General features: G+C 30.9%; 1 protein-coding gene and 1 long non-coding RNA gene across 7 annotated transcripts in view; one reads left to right on the top strand and one right to left on the bottom strand.

Moving 5' to 3' along the window:
- Evi5 (Ecotropic viral integration site 5) overlaps nucleotides 1-27,528 on the bottom strand; it is an 80,994-nt gene that overhangs the window by 24,740 nt on the left and 28,726 nt on the right. For 2 of the 6 annotated variants that reach the window (XM_015978393.2, XM_064355477.1), the window contains exons 1-2: nucleotides 22,444-22,649; nucleotides 176-435 (exon numbers count right to left, since the gene is read on the bottom strand). In XM_015978393.2, coding sequence (XP_015833879.1) covers nucleotides 176-435; nucleotides 22,444-22,532 — 349 coding nt within the window. In that variant the 5' untranslated portion in view covers nucleotides 22,533-22,649. Of the gene's footprint in view, nucleotides 1-175; nucleotides 436-22,443; nucleotides 22,650-23,368; nucleotides 23,386-27,528 lie in introns of those variants that run through there. The other 4 variants (XM_008193123.3, XM_008193122.3, XM_064355469.1 and 1 more) reach the window with 3 other exon arrangements.
- LOC135266875 (uncharacterized) lies at nucleotides 11,314-13,685 on the top strand. The gene is made up of 2 exons (XR_010335076.1): nucleotides 11,314-12,091; nucleotides 12,278-13,685. It is a non-coding gene; the product is annotated as an uncharacterized LOC135266875 (long non-coding RNA).

Genomic DNA, 27,528 nt, shown 5'->3' with positions numbered 1-27,528 from the left:
TAAAGATTTGCTAAGAAATAATAGTTTACTTCTTTAGCAAATCTTTTAAAAACACCAAACTACTTGGCTTTTGGTTTATTTTACCTAGCATTACAAGTTTACTATTATTTACCTAGCAGCGTTTATTAGTATCCTAAGAAAATGCGAAAATTTTTTGGTAGTGTTATTAACTCACCCGAGGTTAGCGATATCTGCGAAGTGTCGGAACTTTTCCTCGAGTGCCCCGACGCCCCGCTCAGCGAATTGAGGGACTTGGCGTCGGACTCGTAAAGACGGTTTGCTTCCTCCAGTTTGGCGAGAAGTTCAAGTTCTGCTCCAGATGCGTTGTTATTATTGTTGCAAGGAGGGCTCTCGAGCCTCATGGCTGTCGGAGGCATTGCTGAGTAGCAGCCTCCATCGGACTCGACCACGAGACAGCTCAACGATCCACCACCACTGAAACGGAAAGGCTATTTTTAAAGAGCGGATCGAACTAATTGGGGTTTTATCTGGACGTTGGCTTTCTTAAATAAAAGTTATTTTTGACCAACTACAATGTTACGAACCAAACGGGCAATTTGCACAAACAAGTAAAAGAAAAGTGGAGCGTTGCTTCACTCCGAATATGTTACGAAATCGGGCTCGGAATTTTCAATAAGTAAAAGATCAAAAGAAAAGCAGATATGTTTTATTGGAGCTGATATGGGCGAAGCAAGGCAGATACAAATTATAAGCGTTTTATTTCAAAGCTCTTCGGCCAGAAACATCGCTAGTGCCATTACTAGCTAAAATATTATTTCTCTTTTACGATTAAGCGCTTGAAACTAAAAGATTTAATTTTTCCTGGAATTTTTCTATTGGTTCATACAAAAGAAGCTCTTCTGAAATCGTCATTAAATTACTCATTTGAGCTTCAAGTGGTGGTAAGTAATTTTTTATCCAAGGCGGTAGGTTCGCAAAGCCACCAAGGATAAAAAAGAAACTTACCTGCGCGTTGGTTATTACGTTTTTCTGATGACGGAATGGATCCAGTTACAGGGACAATGAATAAAAACAAAATTGCTTTGGTCGACTAGTTTCGTTCTAATTCGAACATCATCAGGAACTAAAGCAGTATTAATTACATAATTTAAAAGATTTAAAAATCGAAACGGACATGTCATAAATAGTGATAACAAGGCAAGACAAAAGTCTTACAATTTTGTTTTTATTTCTTGTTCTTGTAACTGGATCCATCCCAGCATCATAAATATCCAAGGAAAAAACTTCGTCAAAAATTACGTTTTTCTCACTACCACAAAAGGTAATGATATTCAAAATTTGAATTTTGTTTGAACCGCAACAAACGTAATTTTTTGATGAGTTATCAAAATAAATTGAAGATGTTTCTGACATTGAAAAATAATGCTAATGCAGCTCGAGCATTTCTTCTTCTGTCATAAAAATCGAGGACCCGTTATAAGTGACCTTATGGTAGTTTCAAAGAGTGGAGTATTTTCAAGCACGGAAAAATTGTCTTTTTTGCCCTTAGGTACAATCTGTTCGAATGTTTTACTTTTCATTCATAGCCTTTTTGACAATGTAGGTTAATTTACATTGGTAAATTGGGTAAACACGTTGAAATAAAAATTATTCATATTATAAGTCGATAAATAAATATTTGTTATCCAATAAAGTTCTTAAAAATTAATTCCAAAAATCTGTTTATTCAACATTCAACAATTCAACAAATAGTCACCGTTATTTATGTCCAATAAATCGGCTTTATATTCTAAAAAAAAAAAACTATCACAAAATTGTAGATTTGTTACTAATTGAACTCCTGACAATCACAATAAATTAAAATCGTCATAAAATAATATTTTAAAAATAAATAACTGAGAACGAATTTATTTTATCTAAACACCAAATGATTACATCGTTATGACAGTTGCGGACAGAACAATCATTCTAAGAACAAATCTAATTATATGGTAAATAAATAAAAATGGAATAAATCGGCGCTTATCAAATGATGACACAGGGTGTTTATAAAAGAGTGTAGGGTCTCAGGTGGTTCTAGAATTTGAATTTGCAGCATTTAATTATTTTATTTCTATGAAATTTTTGAAAAGTTTCACTTTTTATCTACCAATGAAATCAATTTTTTCGTACACTAACACTGTTCGTTTTTTCTTGAAATAAGCGGCAAACTTTTAATACCTTCCGTCAAATTTTTCAAAGGCAAAAATCTCATTTTAAAATAAAAACATTGTATTTTTAAGAAGGAGTGAACTAACTAGTGAAGATTATCCAATTTTTCAAAATTACTGATTGTATCTAACAGGCTAAGGCCTCGTAAAATTACGTGAAACACCCAGCATAACCAAATTTAGTCAAAAATTAACATTTTGAATTGTGACAGTTTGACGTTTTTACAAGTAAATGGCAAGTATTTGACAACCCTAATTTCCTATTTCAATGCTTATATGAAAAAAAAGAAAAAGGTTCTAAATAAAAAGAGTTTAATGACGCTTCAAGGGTATAATTTCCCTTTTCTTCAGATTAAAGAAGTCTAATACAAAGATTAACACACTTGAGTGGTGGAAGGAAGAAAAAAAAGGAAAAAGAAAAAACTGTTTCGCTAATAAAGTCAGTTAAAATCAAATGTCAGTTACATAGTTTAAAATACGATACTTAAATACAACCTTACAAAAAATGTAAAACACAGATATTAAGTATCCAGGGTGATTCGTCTAACCCTACATAAAAGTATTGACAGTTTTGATAATGATGTTCATCTAAAAACTGGTACTCAGCCAAGTAGGCCTATTATGTAACTTTTTTTAATAAAACTGTAAAAATTTAACACACGTTAAAATTGAAAAACTGACAATTTTGCTGGTTATTAATAAAGCAACAACGACTTAACACCATTTAAATTGAACCGGTTTTTTTTATAAAATAGGTTGCATTACTCTAAAATCTGCTTACTGAAAATATGTTCACTATGGTGGCACATCTGGTTAAACTGGAAGTCATTTTCAACTTTTTATAAATGTTTTTCACTGCATTTTTCTATTACTCGAATAAAATAGTTTCAGATCAGATTTGTCTGTACCTACCCCAAATTCAATCATTTTCGTATTAAGGTTTTTTTTTTGAAATTTCGGGATTTGAACCTTTCACTTTAAAATCAGTAAGTGTAATTTTTAAAAAACTTTAAAATCTTTTTTGGGTGATCAAAAGAGAAAACCTATATCTTTCCTTTAGTCTATTCATCAAATGTAGAAAAGCCCAACAAATATCGAATTTTAAGGTCAAGTTTAAAGAAGTTCGAAGACTTAATACGAAGAATAACTCGTATTTTTTCAGTGGAATGCTCCTATTGCATTCTGTATAGATCTGTTTTAACATCCCCAAGTATCTAACATAATAATTTTAAAATTATTTTGCTTGATTCAGACATTGCAAGAAGTTCTTTAGGTACTAGCCACAGTTATTTTTGCATAATTTGCCAAAGAAATATTTCTCATTGAATAAACGACAAGTTCTGTTCAAAACTTTGTCACATTTCCATTAAGTATCTAATACTAAAAAATAATTGAATCTGGATTTCAGAAATTTTCCTGGTAACTGAATAAAAAAAGATCTATTTCTGAACATTACTTTAATTAAGTGGTTTATTGCTTATTGTTACAGTGACAGATCTATCATTCGACAGACAAATCTAATTGTTTCGTATTCAAAAATGAAACAAATTGGCAACTGCCAAATGAAGGGTTGTACTGGCGGCCTTAGCAAAGCAGAGAAAATACATGTGTTTTTAAATGATTCTCATCTAGTTAACTTTGAAATTGGTTTACATGTAAAATGTGCCGCTCTGCTCAACTGAATTCTCTGTCAATAAATGTCAAATCTGTCAGGTGAGGAATTAAATCAATTTATTTTTTAAATTTCGTTAAAATACAACTAAATTGTTATGCAGTACTAAAAAACACTTTTATTATCTAAGCTTTTTTCTCAATTGGAGACTTAATAAATGGACAATGGTAATATTCGATGTCTAAATGCCAATCGTTAGTTATATGAAGCGGCAGTTTCTGATTTTACATGAGAAATTCACAGACGACTAGATGAGAATCATTTAAAAACACATTGTATAACTAATTAGAATTGACAGTTTGCAATTTAAAACTTTGACAGTTTTAATTCAGTGAAAAAAACAGCCATTTCACTTATTTGCAACTAATAGAGTCAATTGAATACCAATTACTCGTAAAATAGTTAAATGAAATTCTGCAACACAATTCAAAACACAGGTCTTCCCCAATTTGTATTTTGAACACAACAAGATGATTTTAATTTGCATCCTCAATACATTTTCCCCCATTGTTATGACAGGCGTTAATGAAATGTTGATCAAGTTTATTATAGAATGATGACCTGCCAAGTTAAATTAATAAGGTTAGAAGTATATTTGATTTTTCGATTTTTTATAACTAAAATGTACGACTTCCACTTTGTTACTTGTATTCCATTTGAGTAAGTTCAACATTTATCGCAAGTCAAAGTTTCAGACGGACCAAAATTTACGACCACTCCTCAAGTTAATCATTCGGAACTTTGCGGATTTATTAAAGAAACATATCAGGATATGTAGAATTTATCTGAATAAACTCCCGAATGTGGTTCATAAAACTAACGTCTTCCGATATATCACCATCGAGCAGACGAACTGGATAATTTTAATCCTGTGATAAGCCCTAGCCAACAACTCGATATTTTTATCTCCAGGATTCATTCTTCTAGCGAATGACGTAGCTTGGTGATTATTTCATTGGACGTCGTTTTCGCCACCCTTCACTTTCTTTTTACATTGTTGGCATTTATGTGCACTTTTGCCAGGACATTCAGCAAACACTTAGACTGCCGTTTGATCTAATTCTGCGTATGTAAATTTTTCGTGACACCTAAATAGCCGTCGTAAAGCAACCGCTATCAACTTTATTGATATTGTGGACGTAAACGCCAGCTTCGGGGCAAAATATATAAAAAAAGGAAATAGAAAAATTCTGAGATGGGCAGGAGAGAAATGAAATTTTGGCTTGCGGGAAATGTTGTCGTTAAACGTAATCTATGTCGTGGAAACTGTAACACTTGCAAGTGATGGGGATTTTTAATCAGAGAGCTTGATATCCTGTTATAATGGCTACAATTTATTATTTCCAATTTAGTTTATGTTTGATTTAAGAAAATTTCCGAGACATAAAACAGCAACGCTTTATTGGGAAGGAAGTTGTCAACGCTCACAACAATCGATGACCAAATATTGTCGTTACTGACTGCTCCATTGAATAATAATATTTTTTCGATAACGGTCACATTTGACCTTCCTAAATATATTTCGTGGCTCTAAGTCGAGTTTATAGCACTGCACTGCAAAGATTTCTGGTGGAAGGGTGTTCACAAGGGACTCATCAACACATCAGCGTGTAACTCTATTTTCTACAATTTTATTTCTGGTCTTTTCTGTTGAAAAATCGAAAAAGAATTCTTTTAAAGGCTTAGTAGTACAGCAAGTGAGAGGAGAGAGCAATATATTTCCTGAGGAAATTGAGATTTCTATTAAACAGAGCGACTCATTAAACTTAGTGAGTTTCAGAAGAACATGGAGTAAATAGTTTTGTGGAACTTAGAGAACGGAGTTAATCACTTTTATTACGAAACTACTTGAAATAAGAAGTCAAGTCGGTTTTTTGTCAAATTACCAACAGTCTGTACTTAACGTACTGATTTAGTGGAAGCTTTTAAAATTTTTGTTTCAAAACTATGAAAGTACAAGAACTGCAAGACTTCGTTACTTTATTAAAGTTTTCTCATTAGATTTGAATGAATATTTGCGACAAGTTTGGGAAGTACTGAAGATTTGAATGTGGAATAACTTCTACAAAGAAAAGCTTTTGCAAAACAAGACTTGTGTTGGCATTAAAATTTTAGTTTTAAACCTCAAACTTTTAATTAAAATAATGCTAAACAAATTTTGCAATGAATATTTGAACTAAACGAATACGTTGAATAAGACTAAATTATTTTTATAAAAACAGCGAAATCGTTCAGAAATTAAGCGAAGTAGTCCAGAATCAGAAAATTTGTTTTTATTTTCAAAGTCAAAACCTTTTTATGGTACTTGTAACTTTACGGCTCTAAAATTAGCATTTTTCATAATTTGCTGAAACCACATAAGTACATGCGAAATGTAACTAAATATACGTAAGAGGCAAATATACATAGTGAATCAAAAGTAACACACAAATATAATTTTGTGAGTAATTTTTCAAAAAAATCCTCGAACAGGTAGATTTTATTTTTGTAAATGCTACATTTTGGTATCATAATGTCATAACATAATTACGTCATTTTTTATTTTTTTTAACGACAACTGACACTTTATTAGTGATCTAGACATTACACATTTTTATCTTTCTAGAAAGTTTACAAAAATTAAAAAACGAAGGCAAAAAATTGAAGAAAAGAAGAATATAAAATAAAAAAGTTATAAAAGTTGTTGAGAATATAGTATTACACAAAAAGTTTTATTTTTTCGTTCTTGCTTAATTTTAAAAGAAATGTTGTTTTTTTTATTTATTTTGATGTGTTTTGGTGTCAGTATTAAATGTTTTCAAATATAATTTTACAAAAAAAATTAACAAAAACAATTACCTCTTATAAAATTAATCAAGAAAAAGTGTTTAACTGTCAATATTTTTTATTTATAATAATTTATTTTTTAATTTTTAGTTTTATTTTTTAATTTTTTTTACCAGAAAAATAGAGATGTGTACTATCCGAAAACAGTGAACAAAAATGTCAGTTGACTTTTACAAATATTAAGAATGTCAAACTGTAGCATTTAAAAAAATAAAATCAACGTATAAGCTGTTTCTAAAAACGCCAACGTCACATGTTACCCTCATTGAAAGTATAAATTACATTAGCTATTATTTTTTTGGAGTACACGAGTAATTTATCATAATAGCTAATTATGAGAGAAAGTGTGACGTTGGCGTTTTTATAGTTTTGAAACAGCAAATATTCGAGCATTTTTTTGAAAAACGACAAATAGCTAAAATATGAATTTTGAGCTTCATTTTTGGTTGAGTCTGTATACGTATTTAGGTATATTTTTGTACATATTTCTTTATGCCTTTTACGTGCATTTTCGTATTTTTCTGTTTTCTGTGCTTTTTTTAATTTTCAGCTCGATTTGATTGACTCGTGCAATAAATGAGTTCTGGGCTCAAAACGAACAAAAATAAAGTAATTCAAGCCCAACTTTTTTAAACTGATTCAAAAAAATTTCGATAAATAAGCAAACTTCTGATTCCAAAATCAATGTAAATGGCCAAAAATTGTCTAAAATAACGTAATTCAACAATTCACGGGGCTAAATTTTGTTTGGAAAAAAAGTCAATACAATGAAAACTGATTTGCTTTGTAGGTTGACAGTATATTTTCAATATACTACTATTTCCATTTAAAATTTAAAATTTCTTCGGCGCAAGTAATCTGATTTTTTCCTCAAAATTTTCTTAATTAGGTTTTCTCATAATTAGCTGAAACATAAGAACAACCCCAAAACTATCAAAATAAAAATCAAATATACATATAAATATAAATATAAATATAAATATAAATATTAATATAAATATAAATATAAATATAAATATAAATATAAATATAAATATAAATATAAATATAAATATAAATATAAATACAAATATAAATATAAATATAATAAAAATTAATAATAATTTATTTGTGGCAGTAAAACAGTTACAATATAATTAGTTACAAGAAGAAAATACGATAACAAAATTAAAATTTTCTACACAAATTTTCCTACCACAAATTGGATCAAAAGGCAGCAAAGCTGATCAAAGCTTTGGCCCAGACAATAAATGAGAAATAACAAAAAATAAAAATAAACAATGTGATTGAAGAAAAATAAAAAAAAATATTAATAAAAAAATCTAATTCTATTTAACAAAATTATAGAGAAAAAACACATAAGAAAAATAGAAAAATCATTTTGTGAGAAACATTTTGTATTAATGTTTAAAGTTGCTGGTTTTAGAATGTTTTAATGTCAGAGGAACTTCATTGTAGAATAAGAAGATATTTTAAACAAAACCCCGGCGAAATATTTATATATAACTTTGTACATACGTAATCATATATTCCTTTTACTTATGTATTCGTATTTTTATGTTTTCTTTCCATTTTTTAATTTTAGTCTCAATTTGATGATATCTCATGCAATAATTGAGTTCTGGTCTCAAAAAAAAACAAAAATAAAGTACCTAATTCGGGCCAATTTTTCATTTTTTAAACTTGTTTCAACAAAATGCTGCAAAATTAATGAATTTTTGTTTACAGAATTAGTCAATGTCCCAAAATTGTCTAAAATAACGTAATACACGTAATAAAAAATCATCACAACAAAAACTAATATGCTTCATATGTTGCCAGTTTTTTTTTAATACACTACTGTATTTCCATTTAAAATTTTAAATTTCTTGTGAGCTCTGAATTTTATTTTCATAAATTCTTAAATCTCTACGTTGGAAAATTTATGTCCGCTATTATCCTGTGTTTTAAGACACAGTAAATCAAGTCGTAAAGACGGTCACATAAGATGCAATCAAGCGGATTCAAAGACTGGAAAGTGTAATTATGTGTCTTGAGTAGATATTACACGCGTGCTTCCGTAAGCACTTGAGATACAAATTATAAATATAGACCAGAATCTTTGAACTTTATCTGAAAACTGAAACTGAAAACTTACAGATATGCATAAAGTATGTCTAAGAATATTTATACATTCCGTGTTAAATGTTTATTTCGAACATTAATTTCAGAACTGCAGAAACCCGTCAAAGAATAATTTTCCACCTAATGTGGCAAACTCAAGGGAGCTTCTCCAAAATTTAGTAGCTGACACGCCTTCGACCTTTAAGGTCAGATCCCAACTTGTGCAACAGTTAACCAATCTTTCACTGAATCTGATAAAATAATGAGCAAAAAAGCCATTCAAATGGTAAAAATGAAAATCATGTTTGGCTTATCTTTATTGCCATAACTCATGTTAACCAAATTTGGCGATAAATGATAAAATCCAATCCGAGCGTTTATCCCCTGGAAACTGCCACACACGTTTTAATAAAACTTAATTTTAAATTTCCTCTAGGTGTGTGAGAAGGCCACCGTAACACGATAAAAGCTTCCTTTAAAATCACGTAAGACAAACATTAATCATCCCTCCTTTTTATTGAATTTGCACTCGAGTTTCTCCCCTTTTTCCTTCATTCAAACTCGCGATATTCTAAAATTCCAATCACATACCTACCGCCTGAAACAAATAATCTAAAAGTGACTTACGTAAATCAGTGTTTATTTTGATGGCAAGATATACAAGCAAGACTATAAATCCGTGTTATTCTACCATTAAAGCCGGCTCATCGAGCCGATATTTGCAAACACCACCCGTAAAATTCTTCCCTTGGGTGGGTTTTTATGTATTGTGAATTTTTTTATCCTCTCGAATGAACAAGAAACTAGTGAAAAATTGATCCAATTTCAGTACCTGTCATCACAGAGCACGTAAACAAATAGAGGTCATAAAGTTTTGGCCTAATTCTGGATACGTCTCCCAAATGGTTCATGTACTGAAATATTCATGCAGCATTATGGGACGACCGCTTCATAGAGAAACTGAAACTATTACGTATTTATTCTGCTGCATCTTCATTATTGTCCCAGTGGAGGCAACAAATCAAATAAAATACATAAATGTGCTCCTAACTGCTTTAAAAATCAATTACTAAAATAAATGTACTATTGTTTCATCGATGGTAATCGAAAGTAGGTGACACAAATACGTTCACCGTTGATTCATATTTATTTCAGACAAGCTGCATATTTTAATCTCTGTGTAAATAAACGAAACAGGAAATACGACTCTCGCACCATTCGGATTTTTATGAAAACACGTTTTTAATCGAAAAGAAAAATAATGAAATAATTCGTAATGAACTTGATCTTGCTCTCCAAAAATCTTGAATTATCTTGGTCTTGGCTAGGACTGGTTAAGATAATTATCTAATCACATAAATATAGATTAATCTATAATCGAACACCACCAATTTAAAAGACATCTAATCATCTAAAATACTCTCATCCAACGGCGTTTAATAAGGAGCAGCATAAAACAACTTCAGTTCATGTAAAACTTTTTTTTTTTTTATTAAAATTCTTTCGATGGTGCAAAACTGCTTCCAAAACGCGGAAATATTGTTCATGATCAATGTAATTTTAACCAGAATGTAGGTAAAAAAATTCCAGTAAATGGTGTTTGGACGAGATACTTATTAAAAATAAAGATGTTTCAATCGTCTCAAGAAGATCTTGCTCTATGTGTAAATTCAGCAGAGTGTTTGGCAGTACCTTCTATGTTATCACAGTTATCAGAGTGTTCTGATGAAGTTATAGATCACAAAAGTATGAAGCAACAAATTTTAACAGACATATAATGTTGAGAGTGAACGAATTACTGAAATTATTTATCTTTTAGAACGTCTTCAAAATATATTTGAGCATTTATCAGGCTTGAAATATGTAACAGCAGGTAGTATTATAACAATATATGACAAAATCCTAAATTCTTTTAACACACAAGGTACTGAGGGTATTTCGATTATCAAAAACAATTTTATGTATTGCATATTATTATCAAAACTACGCGAAAGATATTTACACTCAGAGAGTTTATCGCTTGTACTTTTCTGGATAATAGGAATTTTACATTAGAATATCAAAAATTTGAACAAAGTACTTGTCCATTCAAGCTGCAAGCGTTCTTTTTGAAAGAATTTTTAGCAAGACAAAGCAAGATGTATTATTTCTTCGGACAAGACAGAGCCTCTCTTTAGGGAGATCACGTAAAACAAATAATTTTTATTAGAATGAATGAAGCTTATGATCCACAATTATTTTACGTTTTAATATACTTTTTATTGCAGTTTAAGTCAATTTCTCAGTTTTTATTTAAATTTATGATTTTTTAAATGTTAATTTAAATAAGGTTATAAAAGATGTTCTTTATAAACAAACCACTTTAAATGAGAGTTGTGATTTGACATATAAGAAGCAAATAGCAAAATTAGAAGAATGTAGTCTGTGTTAGAAGTAAATTGCTAAGTCAAGTTAAGTTAAATTTCGTGATAAATCACATATGATAACGCTACTTAAAAAAGGTAGTTGCTGCAGCTGTACTTTTTTAAGTATGTTAAAAATCAACATCTGTAATCATAACCCTGGTATCTTTAGCTCGTTACGTTTCTTTCTGTATTTTATTATATTAGTAATATATCCCATATTTTATTTTTTGTTTTTCTTATTATTTGTATTTTATAAACAAATACATATTTTATACATGTTTACTTCGTTTCTTTTAGTGTTTTATTTATACTCATATATTCATAGATAACTAAAGTCCGGGACATTTCTATTTGGACATAAAAAATTTGAATTTTCTGACATTTATACGTGTATTCAGCGTCTGTGTGAACAAAAAATGTTCTCTCTCTCATTCTATGGTCCTTGAGCTTTAATAACAGGGACATTTTTTAAATTGGTAGCATTAGAAAATGACAGTAAACAGCTGACTGATGTAAACAATAACACAATAACAAAGGAAATGTTATAATTTTAATCTATATAACCAGTGGCTGCTTTAAAAGTGTGTACTAACGGGATAATAACATATTTACGCAAGTATTTTTGAAGGTAGAAACATTACTTGTCATATAACAACTATTCAGATTATATGATGAGACGGGAATGGCACAATACAGAATTGCAGTCAGTGATTGTGATGGAGAAAGCTGCTGTGAAGTACTGACTATCGCTGGTTGTACGATTTGTGCAATTTGTGATATATTTTGTGTGAAAAACTGGAAAAGAAAGTGCATCACTGCATAACCTCACTTATCGCAGTTTTGCACATTTTGATGATGGGAATTGCGGTTCAAGTAATTATGAGTTATAGATGGAGAGCCCTGTTTACTTCAAAGTAAGTTCACGACATTTACAGATACTTTCTTTATGTTTTTTGTCTTTTCTGGTGTAGAGGGTTAACTTTTCTATTTTCATATAAAATTCAAACCAAACGAAATCGAAAAGCTTAATATTGTCATGTTTTTTATTAATTATTAAAAAATTTATTTAAAAAATCACAGATAGTGTTTATAATTTGCAGCTGAAGCCTTTTGGGTCCACTTTGTTCCTGGCAGCCACTCTTGTTTCAAGCAGAGTGGGTGTAAAGTTAAAAATAATCCCGTAAAATTGTTAATATAACTCCTTTGCACTGGCATGGGGTATTTGAAAACTTACGTTTAACAAATACGTCACAAAGTCTCAGCCATCGTCGAAAAACATAATAAGGGCTTTATAACAAGAAGCGCTTTCTGATTTTACTGTGGACGTGTGGAAGAATAGTGTGAAATATTGCGAAAAACCAACTTTTACTCTTGTTTACATTTTTGTACGTCTCTATCGGAGAGTAGTCTCTTGTATAAAAAATATAGCCTACTAATAAAGGAAATTAAAGTGTTTTTATTTCTGGGTTGCCCCCAATTCCACTTCGCCCTTGCCTGATAATCAAGACACTGATAATGAAATTGGTGTAAGTGCATCGAATACAAACGTGTTGAATAGATGAATAAAAGAGAGACAACTGCTTTTTTCAAAAAGGCCATTTCAAATTTATTCAAAAAGCACACCCCCATTGAAAAGGGTCCATTCACGATGAAGTTTGGCTTCCTGCATGACGTAGGTCTCGGACACCAATCTCACTGTAAATGGTCTAAATTGGTCTTGCATCTCTAAGACATGGACTCACTGAGAGCGACTTCTGCAGTAGGCTTGAGACCTGCCTGCCTGTCTCGCAACAATCTCTGCATTATGATTCCAAATCATTCTATAAAACGCTGTCAATTACAAGCCATGATATGAGGCATGAGGCCGTCTCAGTGTATGTCTTGTGGTGTACATTGAAACTGTTTCTTAAAGAACCCATTCACAATGAGATCTGCTTCGCTACATGCGGCGCGACAGGACTCAAAGACTAATCCTCAAAGACACAAAAAAACTGACACAGTTTATCATTTTAAGCCATTGACAGCGTTTTCGAATGTTGGTGCAAAGACTTGTCGCGAGGCATGTTTCAGCCTTCCGCCAACGTCAGTCTGAGTGAAACCCTCTCAAAGTGATCTCAGCGAAAACCACTCACAATGAGATTGACCTATGAGGCCTATGTCGTGCCGCATGCAGCGAGATATGTCTCATTGTTAATGAAAATAGGGCCTTTTTTGTTGTTTAAAGTCGTTTTTTAAAACTTTTGTGGCAAATTTTACTGATGTGGCAGAGAGGGGGCATGCAATTGGAACATGACGATGACTACCCTAAAAGGCACTTCGAGGCTTTTATGGCCTTTTTAATGCAAATTTCAACTTTAAACCTGACAGTCATACCAAGGTCAAACATAACCTCAACAGTAATCCAGCAACGGTACTTCAAAGCATTTGAAAGTTTCTCCATTTGTTTTTAAGTGTTCTAGTTGGTACATTTTGCTGTACTTTACTACAATAAAGAAATATTTAAATTTTTATTATTGTTTACATTTGTCATCTGTCAAACACATCAAACAATCAAGTTCCCTAAATTTGAGCTCTTATCTAGTTTTTGTGCTCTATATAGTCTCGCGTCAACGTATGCCCTATGACATGCCTATGACGTATCTCATATAGAAATGTCCCGAACTATATACAGGGTCGCTAAAAAGTATGGATACAGTTAAATATTTTCAGAACAGTTTAACAGAGAACTTTGAAATTTGGGAAACACTTAAAAGTGTTTAAATTCTATCATCTGAGAGCTTTTTTAAATTTATATCGTCATTTATTATGAAAATACAAAGCAAACTTGATTTTTTTTAAATATCACGATGGGTCAAATTTAATCATTGTTAAAAGAGCATTTTTTCCTGAATTTAGTGATGTAACATACTACCCACTTTTACTTTTATTAAAAAGTTAAAAAATTAAAATTCAAAAATTTTCTGGAATAGTTAAACTAAGTGAGCTTTGAAAACACTATTATTAGCGATATCTGTCACTTTTATATTAACCAAAAATTAAACTTGGGTGCAACAATTAATTAAATAATGGTACATTTAACTAAAACTGAGCGAAAAAATTTTCATGTTTGTTTATCATGGGGACAGAAAGCCAAAAAGTTAGTGGAAATTATTTTGAACATCTTTTGTAGCATAAAAATTAAGTATTTTGTGTTAATTTGTTTTTAATTAAAACGTGTGTTCTTTTTCAGTTAAAAGTGTTATTTTGACAATTATTTTTACCGTTTACTTATTTTTGGTCAATCTTTAAATAGCAAAGAGCTAATGATAGATAAAGACAACATCTCCAATGCTAAAAAATATAGATTTTTTAATATTTTCGAAAATTTTTTTGAGTTTCGAGAACAAATTTAGATAGGAGTTTGATAAACATCTGAAACGATATAATTTATATACTCTTAAGCATAAACCAAATTTCAATAAGTTTTGATGAATAGTTTTTATAATATTTAACTGTATCCATTCTTTTTAGCGATCCTGTATATAGTATCTACCTATATCGAATATTTTGTCTTTGTTGCCAGTTTAAATCAGGTGTTGAAAAGTAGGTAAACGTTTCACAAATAATTGTGTTTTTTTCAACTGTTGATGAATGTCCACTGATTAATTAAGCTACAGTGATTAATCGATTATTTAACCGATTAATCGATTAATCAGAATAAACGATAATCGAAATAATCGATTATTTTTAACTAAAAATAAACCAAAATACCAAAATAAAGCAGAAAGTTTTTTGGAAGTCTTGTGAAGACTTCTGTTTTTTTAGACATAAACGCACTTGTTTTGCAATTTTCTTATCTTATTGTTACTAGATCTATTTGTGAAAGAATTACTTACTAAGAAATCCGCTTTAGGACTTTTTTATTGAGACAACCTTCAGATATTGTTTATTTATAATTGATGTACAACTATATATTTCGTTTTAGCTGATTAACCCTGTTCAGATTTATTAGTGCAGCAAGCTATTTTTAAACTAACAAATATTGCATACCGAATTAACAAGTATGTACCCAAACGATAACAAGTGATCCAGTGCATCATAATAATTTCTTTAAAATTTATTGGTACACGTAGCAAAAACGCCATACCAAATAGCTATCTCTTCCGAGTGTAAAACTGTAATAACATTTGTGTTATAGCGCTATAACTGTTATTAAAGGTCACGAAACTCAATACTTTTATTGACTTAATAATGTATAAGTAAAGGCGATTGCAAGCATGAAAGTATTGCTTCTCGTGAGTAACGTAACTTTTTAATATCCCCTGATAATAAACTAATACAAAACATAACTTTATAACAATTTTATCCTTCCTTGTATTCAGCTACTGTCATAAACATTTTCCTTGATTTTCCTTCGCCCTTGTGCAAATATCTCATATCGCAACAAAGTTAGAATTCCGGATTGAATGATGTATGACCGGAGGATTGCAACAGGAGCATTTCCGACTCAAAAAACCTATCGATCGAATTACCAGACTGCTTGACGTCGTCTCGAATGACCCGTCGGCCTTGTGACCCTTCTTTTACAACTAGAAAAATCCTTAAAACATAAATTACGAACAATTCCAATTTAATCTCGATGGAAGAAAACTCGTCTCCACTCAAACTTTTACCACAGATATTTTTCTTTTCTTCGACTCTTGTTAATCTATTGTTACGTGTCAGGATCAAATCAGTGAGAAACAGTGCATAGGTAGTACCTGCCAAGTTTAATTTGTATTGAGAGTGTTAAGGGTGGGGCTGATTGCTATCAGCTTTTACATTATTAGGGGCGTTTATCAACCTTCAACGACCAACCCCTTGTTTATATAACACCTGAACACTTGTTTATGATATGGGTCAATGGAGGTTGGAATATAACTGGTCCAGGGTCGTCTGGGTCGATATGGCGCTATCGCAGGCTCGTTGACAAATTACTGTTTGTATTGTAATAAATCACAGCATTGTTACATTGTCTACACCTCCACACCAAATGTTGCCAACAGTTAGATTACATATAAAACAAAGATTTACATTTAGGGTTGTTCAAGGAAGAGTTAACAAACATGAAATACTTTACGCTATTTAATGTTACATTTAAACTTCCCGCTAGTAGTTTGAGAATTGGCCACCAGAGCAACACTGAATTGTGGGTACCAAACTTCCAGTTACAAATAGCACTGTTGCCAACCTGGTGAATTTCAAATCGTGTTAATATATTTCAGAGAATATTGTTTCAAATATTTTGCTGATAAGTAATTACACAGAGTAAGGATACAGTGAGAGAATTTTTAAAATTAGTCAAGTTTTCCTTTAGAATGTTAAGTTTTCTATAGAAACAATGCTAAAGAATAATCTAGAAAACTGCTAAACGAAACTCTAATAGAATTTTGAGCAGGCTAGAATCTAAAACAGAGTTTGTATAATTATAAAATCATTGTAAAATAATTTTGAGTACAATTCACAAAATAATTATTCTAAAAAGAAATCTCAAGCAAAATTTATAAATGAATATGAATATAGATTTATAACATAATTTAAATAAGAGATCAGTTTTAGATCTAAAGAGAGTCTTATCAAAAAATCAAAGCAAAATTATAAGAAAAATCTAGAAAAAAGAACATGGCAAACAATGCTAAAGAATAATTCAGAAGAATAATTGTAACAAAACTAGAGAAGAACTGTTAAAAGAGACACACGACTAGAATTTAAGAGGGAATTTGGAGAATTTTTGTTAAATTTATTTTTTCTACTTTGGTTTCACAAATTATGAAACCGAAAATAGTTTCACAAAATACTTTTATGCAACTCCTTTTGGTATATTTTTAGGACTGGGTGTTAACAGTCATCAGCATCACTGTAATCTAGTAAGTGATCTGTCAACAGCGTCAAGTCGTTTATTGATAAAGCCCGAAAAATTAACAAAATTAAAAGTAAATAGTATGGACAGATTTTGATAAGTTAAACTAAATAAAAACAAACAACAAAAATAAAAAGTAGAAAAAATAGTATATCACATTTTTTTATAAAACTTATTGTGGCACACAGTGTATTGGAGTACTCCTTCGTCATGCTCCAAAACCATTCAATAGAACGTCTTATAAAACTAGTATAATATACAATAATTCACGTTATTTTTTGTTATCAATGTTTTGTGTAAATATAAATTAAGCATTTGACCTACGAAATTTATTTTACACAATTGTTCATAATGACCAGTCTGAGTACCTTTTTAACTTTTTAATTTTTTAAATATTAATTCTTATTTAAATTTGAAGAATTGTACTAATTTTTACATAACTCTTATGATGCATTTTTTAACATCATTTACAAAATTTAAATAAAAATAATAAAATCATAACCAGCAATACTGTTAGATCGCACATACAGCGTGCTCAAAAACTGGCGCACCAACTCAATGGTGTGTGGTAGAGAACTGGTTACATATAAAGGTAAAAATAGTAAAAAAATTCTTTGTATTAAAGTTATTGATAAATAACGGATTTTAGATAAATGATATGTGGCAACGTTGTCTAACGTCGTGATCGCAATAGAATTTGAGCAACAATAAAAATAAATTATTTTTGAAACGGTTTCCTAGGAAACAATTCCCAGTGTTGGCACATCTACACACTGTGACTTTTTGGATGAATTTTATTTTTTTTAAATTAAAAAAACTATTAAAGTCTGAAAGTAAATTTAAAAATAATTATTCATCGTTTTGTTACGGAACGATTACCTGGTATGAAACATAAAAACATAAAAAAATAATGAAAACTTAAGAAATTAACACAATAAGTTTGTAGCTCCAGATTTCTTAAAATATGTTTTTAGGAATTTTTTCAACATTGTTCCCGTAACCGGCACTTGCTTCTCAATAACGTACCACGGAGTTGGTGCGCCAGTTTTTGAGCAGCCTGTATGCAGATTGCAAATATTTATACTAAAAAGAAACATTAAAGCAAATCTGCTTTGATGAGTTCATTTGGAAACCTCTACAGACTGAAACCACGAAATTTACAAATTTGCATTTCTCTCATACACCTCTCAGCAAATTAACCTTTGTATAAATTCAATACAAAGGGACTTGATATTTTATTAAGTAAAATATAAACTTAAGACATGTTTTTATTGACATTCACTAATGTACAAAGGGCAAGGGTGGTAAAGTAAACGGTTAAAGTTGAAAATACACCCTCTTAAGGAGATAAAAGGCTGACGTAAGAAGGAGTGAAAATGTTTCCATTAACACTACCTTTAGCTGTTTACATTAAAGCGTCACAAAGGGAAGAAGAATATGTATTCATTATTATTAATAGCAGCCTTTAGTGTATTAAGAGTAGAATGTGAAAAATAAGCCACTTTATAAGAAACATAGTTTTAGAAAATCTAAGTAACAGTTCCTTCTTTTCTGACAAAATTAAGTTGAAACATTTAAAATCGGGGTATCTGTCTGTTGTTTTCCTACATAACAAAAAATTACAAGTTTAACACTTTAGGCCTACTTGATAAAACTTTTTACAAGTTATTTACTAGTCACATATATAATTTTACCATATATGGTAATGTAATGTAAATGGTAAACTTGTCACTTGTAAAAATCAACTTGTAATTTTTATAAAACAAGCCCTAGGTCTTATTCTTTTCCACATCAAAGTTTGTAACTGATTTTTTTATTGTCTGGAAGCACAATTTCCTTAATGTACTTCCGAAAGTTTCTTCGGTTTTCAAATTAACAATTTTGTAAATATATTCAAATAAATACTCAAGGCGGCTAACACAGTAGCTAAGGGAAAACGTAAATCCCTAGTCGTCCACCAATTACGTAATTAGTAATTCAAATAGAAGCAATTAATTTTCCTTCATCCTGAATTAAGACCTGGAGATCAACAAACGTCCAATAAGTAAATGGAAACTATTTTAAGATTTACATCCACATCCTGCAAATTAGCATCCATCAACATAGTAATTTAAAAATGAAAAAATCAAACATGCAAATTTAACGTAAACTTTTTCATCCATCTTTCAGCTACAAAATTTGCCTTATCACAAATTGGTATCTACGACCATCTAGTTTTTGCGAATTTCGGCAAGGAATATATGCAAAGTGTAATCTCATGAGACACCCATTTCACGTATCTCAAGAATTCGGTTTCCGCAGATTTGTGTGAATGAAATTTGGCCCATCCGATCGATAAAGGAGTGGAATTTAAACATGTTAGAGCCTATTTGCCCTTCTAGGATAATTGCCCAATCCCCAGTGTTAAATTATTCTCATTTCATTCAGCAGTCAGTCGAATAAGTAAATAAATAAATAATAATATGCTCTGAATTAATAAACGTTGTACGTAAGAGAATCAGAATATTGAAATTAATTTTCTGCCACAAGCTACAAAAATGCAGATTAATTTATTTTTGTATGCAAATGTTTCCATTGTATAAACACATTTGGCATTATTTAAAAGACTGTTAACAAAAAAAATGTTACACTAAATGCATATTGCAATTAAAAAACAAAAGCTTTAAAGTTAATAACACTATTCATGAAAAACTAGCTTAATCTACAAAAAAAAAAATTAGAACCCCAAGCTGAAAATTGCAGCAAGGTTTACACAATGGGTTATAAAGAAATCGGTTTATAATGTGTTCATAATATGTTACAGGTTTACAGGTGAAAGATTGTAAGATTAAATCAATTTTTTACTTTAGTTTATTTATAAATAAATAGGTTATTAACTTTTTTCTATCAAAAAATAAAAAAAATATGTATAATGTGTTTAAAATATCTCACGGGTCTACTGGTAAAAGAGCCTGTAAGATTATATACACTTTTAACAATTATTTATTTATTCATTAGGTGATGATGACATGCCGAATCGAAACAAGTCCTAATAAATAATAAGTACTCTATTTAATAAAATCCTCCTAAACAATGTCCTTGTTTCTATCGTTCGTGTACGTACATCAAAGGTAAAAGCTTTTTATACCGGTACTTGAACACTGTACTCTAGAAACAAAATTTTGGTTTTAAGTAATTCAAATACATAATTTTAGCCCATCGGTGTTTTGTTGCATAACTTAAATGTTATTTTACTGTTTTTGTTTTTTGCGAGGTCATATTTGCAGTTTTGCCCCCTAAAATTATGAGATATATGTCATAGAGTGTTTTTCTCTTGTAGAGTGACAAATATGACTTTGAGCAAAAAGAGGTATTTAAAACAACATAGAAAAATCAACACTGTCCGAAGTTTTATAAAATGCAGTCAGGTCCCACAATTCAAACAGAAAGTGATAAACTCAGTGTAAAAAAATGTGTAACACAGAGGACAAACCTTACAAAAATAACAATAACAATCTTAAAAAAACATAAAACATAAAATGTGCCATATGTTTGTAGGGCTATCATAGTAGGTTACAACTGGCACAAGTAACTGGATTAAATGTGTAGATTGCAGTCATTGGCTACATGAAACTTGTATACCTACGAAAAATAGTTATTTAAATTACATTTCTAGGTTTAGGACCGGTTTATATAAGCGTCAGTAAGTTAATCTGCAATTAAATGCATGATTAACTGAGCACGTGACACCAAATTGAACAAATTTTGATAGGTGTTGTTTTAACTTTTAACAACGAATTAAATTTTAACAATGTTTTGAGCAAACTGTCCCTTAAAATATTTTTTTAAATTTTTTGCTTTGAAATTTAAATAAATATTAGTATTTATTTTAGATTTAGAGCTAGTTTATAGAAACCTTCATTAAAATTTAACACGTTTTTAACAGTTAACACCGCGAATGGACCAATCACAATGGTTCATTTTGGTCACGCATTTAATTAAGGATTAAAGTAATGACGCTTCTATAAACCGACTCTTAGTTTTTAAATTGAGAGCCGAATTATAGAAAGCTTTATTAAAATTTACTTCGTTGTTAAAAGTTAACAACGCGAATGGACCAACCAAATTGCCTCAATATGGTCGCGTGATCAGTTAATGACGCATTTAATTGCGGATTAAATCAAAGACGCTTGTATAAACTGGTTCTTAGCCTACTATCTAAATTTAAATCTCATTCCACAAATTAATGCCGGAAACTTCGCCATTTTTACCATTTCAGAAAAATAAATTTTATTGCCTTAAAGAAGGTTTAAAAAATCCTAAACTTTGTAAAATGACGTCTAAATTATGAGCAAAGTTAAAAATAAAAAGTCTTAATTAAGTAAAATGAGTTAAATTATCTTGTGTAGAAAAACTAGTTTTGAGAGTTTTTTTCGAAATTTAACTCCTGCAACTTGGTATAGTTACGGTTGAATTTTTGTTTTTTCTAGGACATCACTCTGTATGTACTCGCGTATCTATGACTAATTGCATTAATTTATTGTACATGTGTTTATGCAATCTCGTCTTATTATTATTCCAAATAATCCTATTAGCAAAATTGTCATGACATCGTTTCTCTGAAACGCAATTTGCAATTATTCCCATCCCTAGAGTTGTTTTTCTATATTTTCCATGCCAAGAGAGAAGATTAATCAGCTTTATTATTTAATTTAAGCGCATTGTGCCTTCATAGAACCATCAGTCAAGCAAATTTCCCAATTTCTAATTTTAATAAAATACAATACAATTTATAATTCAATCATCGGTGGCAAAAACAGGTAACATTCTTTCTCCCAACCACAGAACGTCACAAAAACACTGTTATGAGTTGAGTTTTCGTTGACGAATGACTTTAATTCTACTGTCATTCGTTATTTCTGGCAACCTTAGAGTGCCACTTGAAATAAAAATTTTCCCCGATACATTAGTCATTCTCTCGACGATTATAGCCAAACCTGTAAAGATTTCTGTCAAAAAACTGCCATTCCATTAATAAGAAAACACAATCCCCGGTTAATTTATCATTCCTCATGTGTGTCTATCTCCCCATTCTTGTTTTTCATTCACGCACAAGCCAAAAACGCCTCGTTTACTCCCCTAGAATTTTCCGGTAAAAAACTCGCCGACTTTCCACAACTCAAAATTTCCGAAGATTTAATTAAACCTCCAGGCCATAAATCCCAACCCAAATCCAATATGCGCTCCGGTCTTATGTTTTCAGAATTAACCCAAAATTAAGGCTCACACTAACGACTATTAACGAGCGGATTATGTGAAACGGCATCATTAAATCCCGCTCGCTCCCGAATAAGTCATAATGAAAATGAAAACAGCCAAAAATAAAACTCCAAATTTACATCAACTCACCGTTTGCGGGGACGTCTTGTATACCAGTACCTTGACGACACCAATTTCTGCAGAACCATGCTGTGCATGAAACTTTTATCGCGTTTCATTCATTGCTGGCCTCAATTCTTTGTTTGACGCCTATTCCGGGAACGTATCGATTCATTCTTAGCCCGAATTTTCAATGATTTAAAAACAAAAAAGGTAACTGAACCGATTTATCACATATAATGTGCGACAAAATTGGTGGATGCGCCGGTTCTGACCTAATGCAATCAATTTTGAAATTTTCAGTCAAGAAAAAGTTATTAATGACAAATCTTTGATCCAACAAGAAGACGCATCGATTGATTCTTATCTAAACTTTGCCTGATCGGCAAAAAATACAGTGTGATTTATCTAAGCAAGTTAGTAAAATTGGTGGATGCGCCGGTTCTGGCCCTAATTCAATTAAGCTTTTCTCAGAGAAAAAAGTTATTTACGACATGATCTAATCTAAATCTTTGATCTAATGAGCACAATGGTTAAATAATTTGTTTGAGGATAATTACACAAGTCTAAATAGCCCAAATTTATATCAATCGTCAAAGAGATATAAATCTAGATAGTGGCCTTCGTAAAGAGGAGATAATAAACTACTAAGAGCCAACGTTGGAGAATGATGGGAAGTGATTTAATCTTATAAACGATCGAACTATCTGAGCTTGTCTAAGCCAGAAAGCAATTTTTCCAAATATGAATAACAAGCTCCGACAAATCTGTGACACAAATGAGCTCGTTATGAAGCGGTCATTGAATATTCGGTTACATCACACTGAACACAAAAACAATTCTTTAGGCAAAAAAAGGTAAACAATTTTTTGGGAAGTTTCAAATTTGCATTGTGCACAAAACCAGCCCCACAAAAACAATAAGATAAAATGAAAATTCGTTGGATGGTTTGTACAAAATTTAGTCGAAATGGTCGGAATTTCGGGCAAACCACCAACCGACAGGCAGGAGATGCCACCGTTCGCGGAAGCGTACTGCGAAGGATTTACAATTATCCTGGAACGTTCGGCGAGGATCGGGAACTCCGGGCAGTTTCCGAAAGGACCCGATCGATAGAGCATTCTAAATTTCTGAGCGAATCATTGCAAATTAATACCATAAAAAGAGTTTCTATTCAGTCTCAATGTCGAACACGATCGTTCACATTATTTATTTGCAATTGTTTGGTTCATAATGTCGAACTGTTTCGTTATGGAGACGTTAACCCACTTCTCGTTTTGTGCTCGTATCTTTTATCACCAGTTATTATGGAAATTAGGTTATCCCCGGCTGGAATAAGTGGTTTTGGGTTATCTTTTGTTTGGAAAAATATGGTCGGGGATAATGCTGTGATGTTTAATTTTGAAATTGATCAAATTGAATTAAAGAGAGTACTTGTATTTTTAGTTGCATAACTTGGCCGTCGATCATTCCCACCCTATTAAAAAGGGAGTGTTAGCGTAACAGATGTGGACTCGAAACGAGATTATACTATTGCAGAGATAAATGAGAGACCTCAAATCCCCCTGCTGTAATTTTGATGTTCGAAATGTCGGTATAAATGAAAATCAAAGGAAAAAATTTGATCGGACGGAAGAGGGATTGGAGAGATAATTTTGTATGACAAATTGTGATATATTTGTTCCGTAAAAACACAAAGTGGCTTACAGATTTAAGTTTAAAGTCTTTGAATGGTCGTGAATATTTTTATCTTGGCGACTTTTTACAAAGAAAATATAAAGCACAAACTTTGCGAGATAAATCAGTCTTTGTAGGGAAAAACATCAAGTTTATTTCTCGTAAAGCAAACAACACAAAAGTTAATTGTGCAAATTTACTTGTAATTGTAAGGGAAGCTCTACAAGATTTTTTGCCACAACAACAGTTCCATATTATAGCCACAAAAAAACAGTGTCAATCCATAATTAGTCTCAAGCTACAAAATAAGAGAACTTCTGGCAAGTATTTAGATTCATTTACTCTTGTAAAAGAAGTGTAAGTCACAATTTTTGTAAGTAAAGTTTTATTGTTCAACATTAGCAAGTTTACGTCTTTTTTTTATTCATTATACGTGCAGAGTGAAATTTCTTTTAAAGGACACCTCTTGTAAGCGGACATTTTTGTTAGGCCCGTTTTCAGCTTAAATGATACTGTTTCTCTCTTAAGCGGACATTGACAGCGAATTCAATTGAGCAAAGCGGAACAAATTTTTTTACACATAAACCAATTTCAAAGTTAACTAGATGAGAATCATTTAAAAACACATTGTACATCATTTCATTCTTTTATACAGCACTATCATGGCAAATAAAACTAAAAAAGCGTATCTTAACAATAAAAGAAAATAATCATAAATTCTGGGTTAATTGGTTTACCCAAAAACAAACCCGAGTGTACGAAATTTTTGCAAAAAAAATTAAAATAGAAAAATCTCATGCAGCAAAAAATGAAGATGGATTTGCATGGAAACAGAAAGGTTTATAAAAAGTGAATATTTTTTAAAACTAAAGCTTTGAAAATATATTGATCAATCAACTTATAATTTTGGTTTATAAAACGGCGTAATAAAAAATTGTGGGGACGAAAACTAATGAGTTGGCAACGATATTGAGAAATCAAGTTTTTAAAACACTGAAGGATTTTTAGAAAAATTTTGTAAAAAATGTTGAAAAAAAAATTTTTAAGAGGACACCACTATTCTCTATTTACCGGACAAAAAACATTTCACCGTCGATGTCCGCTTATGGGAGAATTCATTATTGCGATAAAACATTAGATGAGAAATTTAATGGTTTGTAGTCGAAACTACTGAAACATAAAATTCGTATTTAATTAAAAATGCTCAAAACAAACACCGATATTCTGTGAGAATAAATAAAACTCATATGCCTTTAAAATGGAACTAGAAATGATTTTTATATTTTAAACTAAAAGACTTGTAACCACAAATACACATGTTATGTGGTGTTTAAACAAACTTGTGCAAAAAGTTTTAAGCAGTGTTTGAAAGTTCTTCGGGAGAAATAACTAAATTTACAATTAAAATACGATTTAACAAATTATTTGAAGTATATGTATAACTGGCTGCCTTCCACTACCAACACAATGAGATTTTATTTTTAAAAGTGAACATAAAGCTTTAAAAACAGTCTTTGTGAATAAATCGTTAATATTTTTATTATTAGAAATGCAAATAGTTCCAGCTATAAAAACTCAACGCAAAAATCATCTTGTTCCTTTGAATTAACCCCGACATTAAAATTAATGGCCCGAAAAACTTAGAATGCAAAAATAATTAAGTTTTTAATTTCAAACGTGCATGCACCAAAGTCTTCAAACCCCTTTGTCCTTTGCTTTTAAGTTAAACCTTATGATCTTGCTTGAAAATAATAAGCTGAAAAGAGTTTCCCGAGTTTCCTTTTCCGTTGTTAAATATAAAATAGCAAAAGACCGCTCAACCGTCAATGCATATCATTTCCTCATTTCCTTTGAAAAGCATTTTTGATTCATATTTGATCTATTTACAAAATTATACAGGGTGTATCAAAAATACCTGTCTTAATTTTAACAGGTAATAGAGCTCAACAAATAAAACATGTTCTCTATTTGTAATTTTTCAATAATAAATTCGCAAAATTACTTAAAATTTGGAAAAAGATAACATACCGAAATTTCTGATAAACCCTGTATTTTCTCGAACATTTGTGAACAACAAAGGCAAACTCGTATATTTTATGAAATTCTAAGAAACGTGAAATTACAAAAACTTCATGACATTTTTATTTATGCATTCCAAGCATTCAGCACCTGAAAATACAAACTTTCACCCCCAAAGTTCGACAAACTATCGATTAAACAACGAGTAAAAATAGCAGTACGAGTGTGACAAACTAACGAAATCAAATTCTTTAAATTCTTCGAAATCGAAACTTGATGTAATAATGTAACTTGTAATGCATTACTTGCCTTTAAAAAACCGTTTAAAATAATTAATTGTTTCCACCCCTTTTTAGAGGTGTGGTACTGGCATATTTTATTTTTATCTTATTGGCTTATAATGTTAATTTTTAATTGTAATAATAGGTAAATAAATAAAATAACTTACAGACTGACTCCTAACAGTCTCTAGATACAATCGGCAAATCCATACAACTTAAAACCATTACCCAGAAAATACTTTTTAAAGATTGTAAAACTTGGTTGAATTTTTAAGGCAATTAAAAAAATCGGGGGGTGATTTTAGCATTTCAAAGACTTATGTGATAGGTATTCTAATGCCAAAATTAGAGCTCAATAACAGCCTATTTGTATGGAAAGTTAAACTTAATATTACATTCGTCATTTGACTCTCAATAGACGACGATTACAATTTAACAATTTGCATAATTTGGTGCCTTCATTTATTGCCTTCACTTCCTAGAACTCTACTAACTGAATGAAATACTGTTCTAGTTAACTCTTTATCGACCAGTCATTTAATAACCATTAGATAATTTTTTTTAATCTCATAATAAAGGACAATTTAAATAATTTTATCACCCTTCGAATCAATATTTTCGCTGAAATATTAGTCCAAATAAGCTAAGGAGATTTATTAGGTGACAATTGTTTTGAACAATGAACATTAAAATTTGATACAACGTTGCCACATGTTTAAATAAACCGCGCAGTTTTAAATAGCCAACTCTGATAAACCCCTTAACATAAAATTAAAACAGGATCGCAAAAACTCGTATCTAACAATTAGAGTCAGCATTTAAATATTATTTATGACATTAAAATCCCGTCTTTAGCGTAATACCTAATAACAATTTATCACAACACAGCAAATATGAATAAACGTTTATGCTCCGAAAAGCAGAATAAAGCTTAATAGGCTGTTTCTCCTTTTCCCGGATAATATTTAAAAATGCATAAAGGAACGTGTCGGAAAACCATATTTTTTCAGCAAGACATTCAGTATTCCTCTGCGTGCGATATCCCTCCTTGTTTATAAATTTTACCGAAACGTTTTCCGAGACCACGGAAACTTACGACGCGGTCATCTTCCCCGGAGAATTCCGGAGGAAACCTGAT

The sequence above is a fragment of the Tribolium castaneum genome, chromosome 1, assembly GCF_031307605.1.
Source record: "Tribolium castaneum strain GA2 chromosome 1, icTriCast1.1, whole genome shotgun sequence".
Classification (NCBI taxonomy): domain Eukaryota; kingdom Metazoa; phylum Arthropoda; class Insecta; order Coleoptera; family Tenebrionidae; genus Tribolium; species Tribolium castaneum.
Note: the sequence above shows the minus strand (reverse complement) of the source record. Positions and strands in the feature narration are given on the sequence as shown.